We start from the raw sequence: 14,567 nt of genomic DNA on the forward strand, positions 1-14,567 counted from the left end.
TTAAGGGTCGGGTGTGTGTGTGTGTGTGTTGTGTGTGTGTGTACGGGTGTGTGTGTGTGTGTGTGTGTGTACCCTCCCAGGACGTGGAGCGTCCAGAGGAAAATGCGGACCTTCTTGGGCAGCTGGCTGGAAAGCTGAGGGAAAAGCCTCCGGGAGGAGTAAAGTCAGGAGAGACCTTGGGAGGGAGAGGGATGCGCCAGCCAAAACCTCAGGCCCCCGGGGTTAGGGGTGTAGGGCGAGTGAGTTGGAAAACAGTGACGTTTCCTGAGTGTGTATTATACAGTAAAGTGCTTATATAATTTTTGTTTAAAGATTTTATTTATTTACTCATGAGAGACAGAGAGAGAGAGGCAGAGGGAGAAGCAGGCTCCCTTTTGAGCAAGGCGCTGGATACGGGGCTCCCTCCCAGGGCCCTGGGATCAAGACCTAAGCCCAAGGCAGATGCTTAACCAACTGAGCCACTCAGGTGCCCCAAGTGCTTGTATAATCTTTACAACAACCCCATGAGGTGAAGGCATGAGGAAAGTGAGGCACAGAGAGGTTGTACCAAAGCCAGCATTCTGATTTAAGAATAAAAGTGGGATTGGGGCGCTTGGCTGGGCCAGTCGGTGGAGCCTGCGACTCTTAATCTCAGAGTGGTGAGTTCGGGCCAGTTCTACATGTTGGGTGTAGAGTTTACTTAAAAAATAAATAAGGGGCAGGGCCCCTGGGTGGCTCAGTCGTTAAGCGTCTGCCTTCGGCTCAGTTCATGATCCCAGAGTCCTGGGATCCAGCCCCACATCAGGCTCCCTGCTCGGCGGGAGGCCTGCTTCTCCCTCTCCCACTCCCCCTGCTTGTGTTCCCTCTCTCGCTGTGTCTCTCTCTGTCAAATAAATAAATAAAATCTTTAAAATAAATAAATAAATAAATAAGGGGCGCCTGGGTGGCTCAGTCGTTAAGCATCTGCCTTCGACTCGGGTCATGATCCCTGGGTCCTGGGATCGAGCCCCACATCGGGCTCCCTGCTCGGCGGGAAGCCTGCTTCTCCCTCTCCCACTCCCCCTGCTTGTGTTCCCTCTCTCGCTGTGTCGCTCTCTGTCAAATTAATTAATTAATTAATTAATTTTTAAAAAAGAAGAAGAGGTGTGCCTGGGTGGCTCAGTCAGTTAAGTGTCTGCCTTCAGCTCAGGTCATGATCCCAGGGTCTTGGGATCAAGCCCTGCATCGGGCTCCCTGCTGGGCAGGGAGCCTGCTTGTCCCTCTCCCTCTGCCCCCACCCCTGGCTTTTGTTCGTGCTCTCTCTCTCTCTCACTCTCTCTCTCCCCCCCCCCCCGCCCCGTGCGTGCTCTCTCTTTTAAATATCAAAGAAGAAAAGTGAGATTGATTTTATTCTGATTCCAAAGGTTGGAACTAGAATGCAGAATGGAGGCCCCTCTTCTTAAAGCTGTGTGATTTTGGGAAAGTCTGAATTCTTTGGGCCTCAACTTCCTCACTTTTGCAGTGTCCTAATTATTTCCCATGGTTGCTTCCCATACGAAATAATGGAAATGAAGCCATTTAATAAATTTTAAGTACTAGGGGCGCCTGGGTGGCTCAATCGTTAAGCGTCTGCTTCGGTTCAGGTCATGATCCCAGCATCCTGGGATCGAGCCCCGCATCGGGCTCCCTACTCCTTGGGAAGCCTGCTTCTCCCTCTCCCACTCCCCCTGCTTGTGTTCCCTCTCTCGCTGTGTCTCTCTCTGTCAAATAAATAAATAAAATCTTTAAAAAAATTTTTTTAAGTACTAAACACTTGATTAGCCATAACTTTGCCATGAACTCGGTGACCTTGGGCTTTGGTTTGTTCATTTAATAAGGGTTAATGGGCAATTCCAACGACGATGCTCTGGGGACAAAGAAATATATAAAGCGTAGTCCCCATTCCCAAGAGTTGCCCTAGTTGGAGAATCTAGGGGGCATTCTAAGTTTAGCGATCCTCGGCTCTGTCTGCTCTTCCTTTTTACATGAAAAGTTGCCACCAAGAAGAGTTATTCCAGAGTCAGAAAACAGGAAGGCTCCAGAAGGCTTCTCTGAAAATGCCCTTACCACAGAGAAAGCCATGGGTCTCCTCTACTCTAGTACTTCCCAAATGTTAGTGAACATAGACACACTGGAGGATCTTGCTAAAATGCAGATTCTGGGGTGGAGCTCTTAAGCTGTATTTCCAAAACGCCCCCCACGTGATACTGCACAGACCAAATTTTGAGTAGCCCCAGTTTAATTTTCTAGGTCAGTGCACAGTCACCTGGAAAGTCACGGAAAGCTTAAAGAGCATAGAGTAAAAACAGGGTAGTTTGGGGAAACTTGCTGAGAAAGCTCTCCTTGAAAGAGGGAAGCAGTGCAGGCTTTGAAGGAAGACAGGGAGCCCTGACTCTGACAGATTAGTGAAGAGCACCGAGAACCTACCCACAAAGTTTTTGTTTGTACTCAATCATGCCACCATCCAACCCCAGAGACCCCCCCCCGAAGAAATCACTGCGGACTGGGCCTGCAACTTGCACGTCCCTTCGGTGAAGCCTGATTCCTACTAACAGGTTGTGTTGTAATTACCGAGTTAGGTTCCTGCCTCTCACCCTGTAATATGAACTGGGGAGGAGGAACAGTGCGCTGTGTATTCTTGTTCGGCCCCCGCCTCCCCCATACTTACTTAACGTTTGTTCAGTGTTTTTCGGGGTTTGCGGATTCTTGGGAGGCCCACATCCAGGCCTAGCGCACTCCCCACTCACTTCACCAGGGGGCGCGGCGGCCCCAGCGACACAGCGACGGTGACCCACCGCCCCACGGACTCAGAGCGCTCAGCGGGCGGTCTCCAGGGCCGGGAGTGGGGGGAGCACCCTACCACCTGGGCGGGAAACCGAGGCAGCGCCGGGCCACTGCCCAAGTTTTCTAAAGGGGTCCCCGACTTAGGAAGGCGGGAGGCGCCGCCGGAGCCTGGGTGCCCGGAGCTCGGCCCGCCGACGCCCGGCGCCCCGGCTCAGGGCCGGTAACCAGGCGCACATGGCCCGCCCGGCCCTGTTTGTCCTGGCAGCGCGCCGCCGCTATTTGAGGCGGTTTTTATCTCCCAGAAACCAGCAAAACCCCAAGCGGAGTCTAGGGAAGATGAAAGGGGCCGAGGGGCCGGGAGGGGAGGACCGCGAGGCCGCGGCGGGCGGGGGCTGGCACCGGGCAGGCGGGGACCGGGAGGCGAGAGGGCCAGGCCCTGGGGGGTCCCGAGGAGCCTGCCCGGCGGGGTGGGGGCGGGAGCCCGGGACCCCCGCCCCTCGGTCGCGCCCCCAGAGCGCGTCTCTTCCGCCGCTGCCCCCGACCCTCGCCCGCGGGAGGAGCCCCGGAACGCGGCCCTCTTCGAAGCGCCTCTGAAGCGGCGCGCCCCGCCTCAAGGCAGGAGGCTTCGCACCTGGCCGGGGCGGCCGCGGCGGCAGGCTGAGAAGGGGGCTGGCCGCCCGAGCCCGCCCGCAGCGCCTCCCGAGCCGGGGGGGGGGCTGGAGAGGATGGTCGCCGGGGGCGCCGCCCGTGCGCCCCCTCAGCCCCGCGGGGGAGCCCGGGGGCGGGGGCCGCACAAAGCCCTATTGTGGCTGCGGGCTGGCCGCCACAGAGTGGCTTTTGTTCGTCCGCTAACTCGGCGGCGGGCACGGCTGATTGCAGGCCGGGGGCAGGGGGCGGTTACGTGCCAGGCCGGGGCCGCGCGCCGGGACCCCGCTCGGGGCCGCGCAGTAGTCCGCGCCGCGACCGCGACCGCGGGGCCCTGCCCCGGCCGGGGTCGGGAGGCAGAGGCCGGGAGACAGCCGGGGAAGAAACCTCCCGCCTTCCCAGCTCGACGGAGAGCTCTGGCCGCTCAAAAACTGACCTCAGCCCGAGGGCCTGGCCGACGGAGCGTTCTGCCGCGGGCACACTGTGCCAATGTGCACGATAGGATGCCCGTGGGGAGTCTCCAGTTTGCCAGGGAAAAATCCTGTGGCTCACTCTTCTTCCTTCCTCTTTCTCTTTTCTCACCAGGACAAAATTTAAAATCGAACTTTTTATTAAATTAAAAAAAAAAAAAAAAGACTCCATGAGGGCATGATCCTTTCCCTTCCACAATATTACCCTCTCCCCAAGCTCCAGCGGCTTTAACCCTTTAACTTGGGGCCTTGAGGGAGCAGGAGATAGGAAAGGAGGATCCAAAGTCACAGGAAAGGCATTCAAAGGCACGAAGCGGCTTTAAAAGTAACCAGAGGTGGAGCTGGGGGCATTGGAAGTCCCTGGTTGGGGGCCTGGGGATGCAACCCCAAATCAGCTCGGGGACCTCTGTCCTCCTAGCTCTATAAATTCCTCTTTCTCATGGCTTCTAGGCACCAGCCTAGCAGTGCCTTGTACAGAATAGGCACTCAATAAATACTTGATTTATTTGAATCTGATCCCAGAGAAAGCCTCCCCCACCTATTCTTCAGGAGAGGCACCTCCAAAGCAGTGTGCTCCTCCTGTTAGGTGGGCTTCCCCAAAGAGCATGTCCAGGATGGCAGCTGCAAGCTCTCCATAACCATGGCAACAAGGGATTAGCCTGATGGGGTCATGGTGTCAGGGGAGGGGCAGTGGAAGAACCGTTTGCTCTGGGGTCAAGGGAGCTGGGGTACATTCCAGTCCTCCCCTCCATAGGACTTGAGGTTTCACAGCTTCAGGCTGGGGCTGGGAATATTAGGGATTCCCTAATTGAGAGACACCCCATCAACTCTTTAACAGAGATCTAGCTAACCAACCCTATTAGCAGAGATTCTATTAAAAGAGAAACCCCATTAACTGAGACCCTGATGATAGAAATTCTATTAACAAGATCTCCACTAACACTTCTTCTATACAGAGATACACTTAGCTAAAATTTCCATAGCAGAAATGGATCTCCTTCCCTCCCCAGCTCACTCTACCTGACCTGTCATCATAACTTAGATAAATAGAATTATTATTATTATTAGTATTCATTTCTCTTGGAACATAGGGGTTAAATATACAGGCCTGGGGGCAGCCTCCCTGACCCTGGGGTCACCCCATCTTTGGGATCAGATCCCCACTGGTCTGCCCCCCTCCTGGCACCCTGCTCCCTGCCAGGTCACTAACCCCAAGCCCCCTAACTCTGGTCCCTAATGAAGAGGCCACCAGGGGGCAATAAATTATCATCATCATCATCATCATTATCATTATGTTTGTAAAAACAAAAACAAAAATGCTCTGGAGTATGGAAAGCAAGTGGAAGAAGAAGCTGGGAAGACTGGAGCCTGGAAGCTAAGCAATAGTGGTAAATAAGCTTGGGAAGCAGAAAGGATGCTTGTCAAGGAGTTAGTGAGCTGGAGAAAGAAAGTGTTGGGAGCCCAGATGGAAGGAAAATGAGTTGGGTTGTAAGAGCAGAGGAGAGGGAAGCTGTGAGCAGGGGCAAGGGAAGATCTTAGGAAGCCAGAGTGCAGAAATCAGGCACAAGGTGAGGGCCTGAGATGAGAGTCTGCGGAACAGGCTCACGGCAAAGGGAGGGGTGAGCTAAGGAGGCATGCTGGGAGACACCCAGGCCCAGAACGGCCAGGGGAGAGATGGCAAGAGCCCCAAGGGCAGCATGCATAGGGCAAAGGGGGTGAGGGGCAAGCAGTGGTCCACGAAGCTGGGGGAGGCTGGCAAGGCAGCCCTGGGACTGGAGACCCTCCACGCCGCTCAGATCTCCAGCAGGTTGCTCTGCTCTGGGCTGCCTTCAGGGGCTTTCTCTGGGGGTGCTGGGGACGCTGAAGGTCGGGGCGTCTGACTGGCCTCCTCTTCCCCTGCACTGCGGCCCTCCCCCAGTTCCTTGGGGCCGCTGGGAGGGGGCCCTGGGCCTGGCTCGCCGTGGGTACGTTGGTGTTTGCTCAGGTGGTCACTTCGGGTAAAGCGCTTGGAGCAGAGCAGGCAGGTGAACTTCTTCTCCCGGGTGTGGGTGCGCACGTGGCGCTCCAGCTCGTCCGAACGGGTGAACCTCTTGCCGCAGAAGAGCCAGTTGCAGACGAAGGGCCGCTCGCCCGTGTGCCAGCGCAAGTGGGCCTTCAGGTGCGAGGCCTTGCCGTACACCTTGCCGCAGCCTGGGATGTGGCAGCTGTGGATGGGCTTCTTCCGCAGCCCAGCTGCTGCCGCCCCCAGGCGCTCTAGCTCCTGGCAGTTGGGGCAGTCGCAGGAGGAACGCCCCGCTCCACCGCCTCCGTATCCACCACTGCCCCCGGAGCCGGCCCCCCGAGGGGGTTTGGCCCCACCGCTCCCCTCCAGCTGCCCGCTATTGCTCACTGCCTTGGGTTTATAGACGTCTTGGGGCAAGACATGCTGGGGCCCTGGTTGCAGGAGGTGAGGAGCTGGGTAGGGAGCTGGATTAAGGGGGGCAAAGTCGGACGGGTAGGTGGGCAGCTGGGGGTTCAGTGGAGGCTGAGCAGGGCCTGTGGGCAGTGTCCCCTGCAGCCCATCACCCTGGCCCTGCCCACCACCTAGCCAGTTGCCCCCGGGGTGCACGTCCCACCAAGGAGTAGGAGCATTGCCTGGGCCCGGTGAGATGCCCGCGTGGATGCCTGCCTTGTACCAGGAGCCATAGGGGTGCGCCATGTCCAGAGAGGTGTAGACACTGGGTAGGCAGTCAGAAGAGCTGTGGCCTTTGGGCACTAGTAGCCCAGGGTCCTGGGTGCCTGTGGGCCCAGGGAATGAGTGGGAAAAAGGAGGGTAGTCATTGGCATAGCCCGCGGTGGGTGCAGGAGGACTGCCTGCAGGTGAGAGGAGCCCATTGGTGCTTGAAAAGGGGGCTGGGTAGGCATCCCCCATGGTTTTGGGGGCTGAAAGGTCACTGCCCACAGAGTATGGCTTCTTGGCGCCTGCTTTGCCCAGTGTCGCTGAGTCCCGCAGAGGGCTGGTGCCACCAAATTTGCTGCACGCTGCCGTCAGCATGGCCAGGGGACTGGAGCCATAGTGAGCTTCCTCCTGTGGACAGAGGGAAGCACGGCTTAGGGGGAGAGGAGGACAAGTGCAGAAGGAAGGGCAAAACTAGAGATGTAGAGAGCAGAACGAAGGGGTCCAGGAAGAGTTGAAGAGGATGGGAGGTAGAGGTGGAGGGGCCAGTGAACACGAGGCCCCAAGGCAGAGCTCAGATGGAGTCGTGGGGAGGAGAGCCAGGTCCAGACTGCACCCTAACAACCTGATCCAGGAGGCAGGAGGCAGAGCTCACTGTGGAGTTGCTGGGGTTCCGGGGCGCCTCAGAGGAACAGGAGACGCTGCTTAAATAGCCACGAGAAGAGCCGAGGATGGATGCAGGACCTAGGTGAGGTGAGAATTAGGGGTCCTACCCCTGGAAGTGGGTTCAGAGCAAGGGCCTTGGTCAGAGACTTGGAGAGGAAAGATGAGGCTCAAAGAGTAACACGGGGAGAAAATGAAGTATTAGGGGACTGCAGTTGCCCCCACTCCAGATTTGCTCAGCTTTACCCCATATTTCACTTCCTGTCTCTGCCTCAGCTCTTGACTACGGCAGTGAGTGGCCTGGTCTCCCTGAGGCCGCAGCCTCATGTCCTTGGTAAGGAATCTCTTGGCAGGGATTCTAGGGCTGGGGTGCAAGAGGAAGCGACGCGGAGACACTGGGACATTGAGAGGGAACAGGGCTGTGGCCAAGCCAGGACTGTGGCTGAGGCAAGAATGTCTTTCAAGCGGGCAGTGGGCACCTCCTGCTTTGTGGAGCCAGCTGGTACCCCTTTGGGAAGGCCGGAGGAGCCCAAAGTCCTCACACCCCTCCAGGACCGGGAATTGGGATGGCTAAGATATGGGCTCACAGCCACACCCCTCCATGTCCAGTGTCCCCTACCATGTAGCCTACACATGTAGCTGGTCTCTCTTCACCCTTGCAGCACCGTGAGTGAAAGAAGATACGTAGATGTGGGGCATGGGGCTCTTTGAGAAACACAAAATGCCCTTAATGCTCATCATGCTGCTGCGACCAGGCCAAACCACCCTGAGATGCCCATCCGTCAGGAGCTCATGGTACCCCTCCCTGGGTCAGCCTCAGGACGTGCCAGGAGGAGATACCCTCCAGAATCCGGGGCTGGTACAGACATCCATTTCTGAGAATCCCATCCAAAAAGATGCCCTCAAAAGCTGACCCTGTACAGTTCCCTGACTGCGGCTCTCAAAAGCTGATGTATCTGGTACCTTCCCAGCTGAAAAAGAACCCAGGCGTCCAAGACCCGCCTGGTCCCTCTGAGCATGCAGCATGTGTGTGTGCGTGACACCAATCCAACAGCTACGTTTGGGGTTTTAAGGTTGCAGCGAGGGGTCTATGCCCTCATCACTCCCGCACTGCTCCCCAAGTGCAGACCTGCCGCTCCCCTGCCCAGTCACCTCTTTCTGAGGTCCTGTCGACCCCACAGACTCCCAGATTTGAGCCACCAAAACCTTCCTGAAATCCGGCTATGGGAAAAGCCCTGGGTCCTCCCTAGCCAAAGTTTCCCTAGAGCCCCTGTCTCCCAAGCAGAGGGTAAGCTGAGGCAAGGGTAGCTGGTGGGGCAGGACTCAAAGCCTAGCAGAAAGGTAAAACCACGGAGTGAGAAGGAGAGAGGCAGAGACCCAGAACCAGGAGGAGCGAGAGACCCTGCCCAGGGTGAGGCACAGACGAAGAAGCCACTGGGGGTGGGGGAGGGGGAGCAGAGGGGAAAACTGGCAGTAAGGGGCAGAAATGGGCAGAGACCCAAAAGAGCAGAAAGGTGAAAAGACAAAGGGCAGGGAGAGAGAGGGAAGCAGAATAAACAAAGAAGTGATGGAGAGAGCCTGGGCTAGGAAGGCGGAGGAAAACAGAGAGGGAGAGAGAGAAGGAAGAAAACAGAAAAGGGGGAGGGGGAGAAGACAGATCTCCTACCTAAGAGAAAACCACCACGATGCTGGGCCCCAGAAAACCCCCAGACCAGGCCACTCCTCCCTCCTTCTCCCCCTGACCGCTTCTCCCCCTTGGCCCAGCCCGGCTCCGTTGGTTTCCCTGCGGTCGGTTTATTTTTAAAAACGCCGACGCCGTCCCCCCCCCGCCTGGCCCTCACACTGTGGCCACAGGGGCCTCCGCCAAGCCCAGGGACCCCACCCAGCTGGGGAGAGGGAAGGAGGGGTGAAAGAAGGCAAGCAGCCCCAGGCCAACAGGAGACCCCGGCCCTGGAGCAGAGGCCCCTAGGGCCCTGAGAGCAGGGAAGTGGGAGCAAGGCACCAGTCCCACTCTGATGGGTTCTGGAGGCCAAGAACTGGGCACCCCTTCGCTGCGCCTCAGTTTCCTTCTCCAGCTGCCTGCGCGCTCCTGAGAGGGTCCTACACATGCGCCCCCATACCTGATCACATGTATTCCTTTTCCAGGGGCCCAGGAGTCCCACCTTCCAGTTGTTTTTCTCCTACCTCCACCCAACCTTCCGCTAAAACAATAAAAGCAGGCTGAAAGTACTGGCAAGGAGTCTCCAGAGAAAGAACAAGGAGCTGTCCCAGCTCTCTCACTCATAGGCGCAGCCCAGCTGGGGAAAGTGGGAGCCTTTCTCCCAGGAGCTCACAGTGCCCCGCTGACCTCCTGCGGAAGCTCACTCTACATCTGAGGGCCAGCCGGCCATCCACTCTGAGCACCCAAGTTCCCGGGTGCCGTTCTCCACTTTCTGCCTCTGCCCACGTTGTTCGGTCCTCCCCACTTCCAATTCTCCATCCCCACCTGGCCCTCACCCCCATTTCTCCCTCCTGCCTCTTCCCCTGCAGCTCACTCGTCCCAGGTGAGCCTCTCATCGGGCAGCAGCTGCTTCCCTCTCGGAACCCCCAAGTTCTTTGCACCGCCAGAGAGCCCACCCATACAAGGCAGAGGGTTTCCTGGGTGGGGAAGAGGGACCGTTGAGGGCCCGAGTGCCCCAAAAGTAGGAGAAACAGGCAGAGGGACTGGAATGCCTTTATGTTGAGGGCGCATCTCCAGCTCACCAGCAGTGAGGGACATGAAGGCCTGGATGCCTGGACACACTCCTCTTGCCAAGTGCTATCCCAATCCTGTGCCTTTCCTGCAGGCCTCAGGGCCAGCCCCTCCCCCAGGCACCAGTGCCACGCTGGCAACTCTGGCATGGTGCCCACGCCCACTGGTACTGCCCCTGCCCTGGATGGCCCCAGGATTTCCATGCACCTTGGTCCTGAAGCTTCCTCAAGACCAACCGCAGGGTTTCAGTGATGGCTCAATATAGAGTCTGGTGGGGGGATAGCAGGGCGAGCAATCTGCCCTCAGAGCAGTAGAGCATCATGCCTGGGGACCCCTGACTGCATACAGAACAGTGACGAGGGGCGTCGTGTCTACCCCACTGGCTTGCATGCCATTCCTTCAGACTCAGTCTCAAATTCACCATTCCCAGACTTCCCCACACACCAGTCCTCACTTGGACCAGCAGATGCTCGGATGGCCCAGCTGCCACACATACACACACCCCTGCCCTCTCACAGAGCCAGCCGTGCGTGCAGGCACGCTGCTTTACATCCTAACACTTAACGCCCAAGCCAATGAACACAGGTGCCAAAAGATTCCCGCTCCATCTCACACACACACCTCTCCTACAGGCTGAATGAGTCGGCTTCCCGTTTGGCCCATGACCCCTGGGACTTGAGCTAGGGCACTGGGAGCAGAGGTGGGTGCTTCTGAGGGGCGACTGAAGATGGGTGACCTGAAGGGAGGACTCTCTGGCTCCAAATTCCTGTGGAGGGACCCAGAAAGCAGGACAGAGATGATGACAGAGAAACAGAGTCAGACTCAGAAGCAAGGAGAACTCAGGACGTTCTAAGTGGCTCTGAGTCCTTCCCTTCCAACTATGCACCTGGGGTCCCCCAGAACCCCTGGTTGAGTCAGTGATTTCTCAAAACCCCCAAATCTGACCTCCACGGTACCCTAGTTCCCTCCATCCCCAGTGCCAAAGGCAAGGGATGCTGGGGTCCCAGCCCGTAGGGGAAGTGGCCCAGGCCGCCCTGGAGCCTCCCACTCCCAAAATAGAGCTGAGTTTGTCTTTGGCTGAAAGCTAAATATTTGTGAGCCGGGCAGGCGGCCTCAGACCCTGGCCCTCCTCCTTGGTTCCCTCTCAGGCCCAGGCCCAGTTCCTCTGGTCAGCGCCCCCACATGCACAGGACTGCCCTTCTCCCCTCTCCCATAGCTCACCTCTTCCTCTACACACACTGGCCCGGAGGCCCAGTCCCTGCCCACAACAAACCAGACCAGCTGCAGCTCAGGCTCAGGCTAGGAGCTCCCGGAGACGGGACCCCCAAGGCACCCCAGTTGCTGCCTGGTGCCCACTCCACCAGCCCGCTCACTCTCTCCCCCCGTCTGCCAGGCTGACCTACCTCCCACCCCTCCTCTTCCTCCTCTCTCCATCCCTGACCACTCCTCAGGGTTGGCGTGCGGGGCGGACCTCAGAGGTCCATGCCTTCTTCTGACCTGGCCCCTCTCATCTTCCTTTGACTGCTCTCTGACCCCTGGCCCCACTCTCTCCAACCCTTCCTCCTGCCCGCCCCTCCCACCCACCCCGAGCCCAGTCCTCTCTCCTCATCAGGGGGACCCTGGAAGTGACAAGCACCACAGCCACTGTCTGTGTGAGTTGGGAGGGGGGGGTGCGGGCAGGGATTAGGGCCATTAGGACTGTCGCTGGTGTCCTGGGGGGAGGAGGGGGCAGTTACCTCAAGCAGGGAGGATGCCATCCTGAGGCTGGGGAACAGGTCCCAAGGAGCCAGGCAGATGGAGAGAGCCAGCCGAGCCGGAGAGAGAGGGAGAGGGAGAGGGAGGGAGAATGGGAGAATGGGAGAGAAGAGATCTAAAGTTAGAAGGGACTGGGGGGTGGGGGGTGGGGGGGGCTGCTCTCTGTCTGTAGGGATCCACCCTCTAATTACAGCTTTCCCAGCGGAGAAGGCTCCGGATCCAATGAGCAGGGCGAGAGAGGGAGGCAGAGGGTCCAAATTTCCTGCTCCATTTGCTGAGCTCCCCAAAGAAGGGATCTGGGCGGGAGAGGAGAAACAGGGCTCCAGGGAAGGGGGTGGAAGCAGGAGGAGGGTAGGGCCATGGGCAAGTTGTCAGGGTGTCCTGGGAGGTGCTGGGGGGGGAATCAAAGGGACGGTGGGCCCAGGTGTCCCTCACCCCGCCCCCAGCAATCCCATAGGCATCTGTGGGCACCCCTCCCAGGGCTCCCCAGTGTCATGTACCTGGGGGCTCTGGGGCTGGGTGTCCGGGGGTCTCTCCTCCCTGGAGGTCTGGCAGTGGGAGTGCGGGCAAGGGGTGACCTCAGGGCCCCGGGAGGGCTCTGCTCCTCTCCCAGGCCAGCTGCACTCCTGTTCCCACTCGGGCTGCGATCCTACAGTCCTACTCTGACTCCAGAGTCCTGGCCGCCGCCGCCGCCAACGCCGCTGATCTCCTACTGCCGCTGAGGGAAGGAACAGGAGGGAAAAGGAACAAACCCCAAACCACTAATTAGAGATCCAGGGGGGGGAGGGGGGGTTGGGGACGACACTCACACAGAGAGACTGGAACACACTGACAGACACACTCATGGACAAACACAGGATGATACGTGCACACGTCCGCACACACGGCCACCGCCGCTGTCGTGAACGGACACAGACAAACACACACACGAACGGGCACAGTGACATGGCTGGGGGTGCACCCCCCCCCCGAGCTGACCACAGAGACGCTTGCTTCCCCCGCCACACGCACCCCTAGATCAGGAGAACAGTGTGTATGTGCATGTGTACACACACACGTGTGTGCGTGTGTGTGCGTGTGTGTGCGTGTGTGTGTGTGGTGAGAGACAGGAGGGAGGCCGTGCTCTGGGTGGAGGCCTCAGCTGCCTAAACTTTTAGGGTCACTGAGGTAGGTTAGAGAGCAAGGCCTGGAGGAGGGGCGGAGAGTGGGAGGAGGGCTTGGCACAGGCTCAGGCGCTCCCCAATCTTCTTCCCAATGCCTCAGTTTCACTCCTCGAAAGTAGCACCTAGGCCTACCTCCCTTTGTGGGGCAGAACCTGGATCTTTTGATTCTAAGAAAATTGAAGGTGGGCAGGAGTGAGGGTGGAGGTGGAAGGTCATTGGGTCAACTCATCTGTGCCTGACCCTAGCCCCTCTGGATTCACTCCCCAAAAAGATAAGCCTTGGCCTTCGTTATTCCTTGCCAGTTACCATCCCCCGGCTCCTCTTGGCCATATATCAAATCTCCATCCTTTGCTGGATAGTTCTGAGTGGTCATGCTTTCCTGGGAGGGAGCTCCCCGTTCCCTTTGTCATTGTCATGCATCAGTGCCCTCTTGCAGCAGGCAGAATTGAAGTTAGAGCTACAGCAGGACTTCCCAACGGTGACTTCTCATCAAAATGGGGAAGAAAAGAAGGCAGGTCAATTAGGTTGGGAGAAGGAAACCCAAAAAGTCTATGGCCTGAAATCTGGGCCCTCAGGTAAGTTTCTGGGAAAGAGGGGACCGGGTCACCAGTGGGTAGCGTCTCTCCCACAGAGGGGCCCAGCCAGCCACGGCTGCTTTGCAAGTTATTCCCCAACGTAACCCTCAGCCCCTCCTAGCCTCAGTCCATCAGAGGAAAGGAGACATGTCATTCCCCACTCCCCTCACTTCCCAACACAGTTCCCTTACTTTCTCCCCTTGCGTGCCCACTTCCCTGCTCCTTTTGCTCTCACTGATGATAAGGTGGGGAGGAGGGAGGAGCACCCTGGAGGTCCAGGGAGAGTTAAGTGCAGTTGAACCAGCAGGCAGGATCAAAATTCAGGACCAGGCATTTGGATTCCAGACCCATGATGTGAATTCCCCAAGGAACCCTGTGGGCCTAGCATTTAGGGAAAGGGTTAGGGAATCAGGGTGTCTGGCTGACAAACGGAAAAGGAAGCAAAAAAAAAGAAAGAAAGAGCAGAAAGACCCAGAGATACACAGAACAAATAAAACAATCAAGAGAGGGGCGCCTGGGTGGCTCAGTCATTAAGCGTCTGCCTTCGGCTCAGGTCATGATCCCAGGGTCCTGGGATCGAGTCCCACGTTGGGCTCCCTGCTCGGCGGGAAGCCTGCTTCTCCCTCTCCCACTCCCCCTGCTTGTGTTCCCTCTCTCTCTGTGTCTCTCTCTGTCAAATAAATAAATAAAATCTTAAAAAAAAACAAAACAAAACAATCAAGAGAACCAGAAGAGACGCTGTGGGACATAGAAGAGAAAGAGACAAGAGGGCAACAGAAGATCAGGTGCTGCTTGGCTTTAAAAAAGCAGGGGGGGTGGGGGGAGGAAAAGAAAAAGAAACGGGCCCAGAAGAACAAAGATAGAAACAATGGCTTGGAAGGACAGAACAGAGAAAATAGCCGAGGCATGGCCAGGTCTGGAGGAGGCAGAGGGTTAAGCGGCTGGGCAGGTGGGGGGCGGGGATGGAGTATAAATAGCGCATAATTGTGTCCGATGATTACACGGGCCACCCCACCCGTCTGCCCGAGAGGAAGTGCCCGTGGTGGGGTGTCCCTGTGACCTCCCAGTCTCCCCCTGGTGGGGGCATCTGAGGCTGAGGTGCCAGATGGATTTCTGGGCCCCCCACTC

The 14,567-nt window shown here is 57.7% G+C and overlaps 2 protein-coding genes across 2 annotated transcripts in view; both read right to left on the reverse strand.

The window, feature by feature from the left end:
- AAAS (aladin WD repeat nucleoporin) overlaps positions 1–2,834 on the reverse strand; it is a 16,118-nt gene extending 13,284 nt beyond the window's left edge. The window contains exon 1 of the mRNA XM_081821754.1: positions 2,666–2,834. The gene's annotated coding sequence lies outside the window, so the exon portion shown is untranslated. The remainder of the gene's footprint in view (positions 1–2,665) is intronic.
- Positions 2,835–3,884: 1,050 nt separating this feature from the next.
- Positions 3,885–12,398, reverse strand: SP7 (Sp7 transcription factor). The gene is made up of 2 exons (XM_006741586.3): positions 11,683–12,398; positions 3,885–6,963 (listed from the first exon to the last, which is right to left on the reverse strand). The coding sequence occupies exons 1-2, from the start codon at positions 11,701–11,703 to the stop codon at positions 5,689–5,691; spliced, it is 1,296 nt and encodes a 431-aa protein (XP_006741649.1). The 5' UTR covers positions 11,704–12,398; the 3' UTR covers positions 3,885–5,688.
- Positions 12,399–14,567: the final 2,169 nt, after the last annotated feature.

This window comes from Leptonychotes weddellii, chromosome 5 (genome assembly GCF_054177405.1).
Source record: "Leptonychotes weddellii isolate Sample4059 chromosome 5, ASM5417740v2, whole genome shotgun sequence".
Taxonomy (NCBI): Eukaryota; Metazoa; Chordata; class Mammalia; order Carnivora; family Phocidae; genus Leptonychotes; species Leptonychotes weddellii.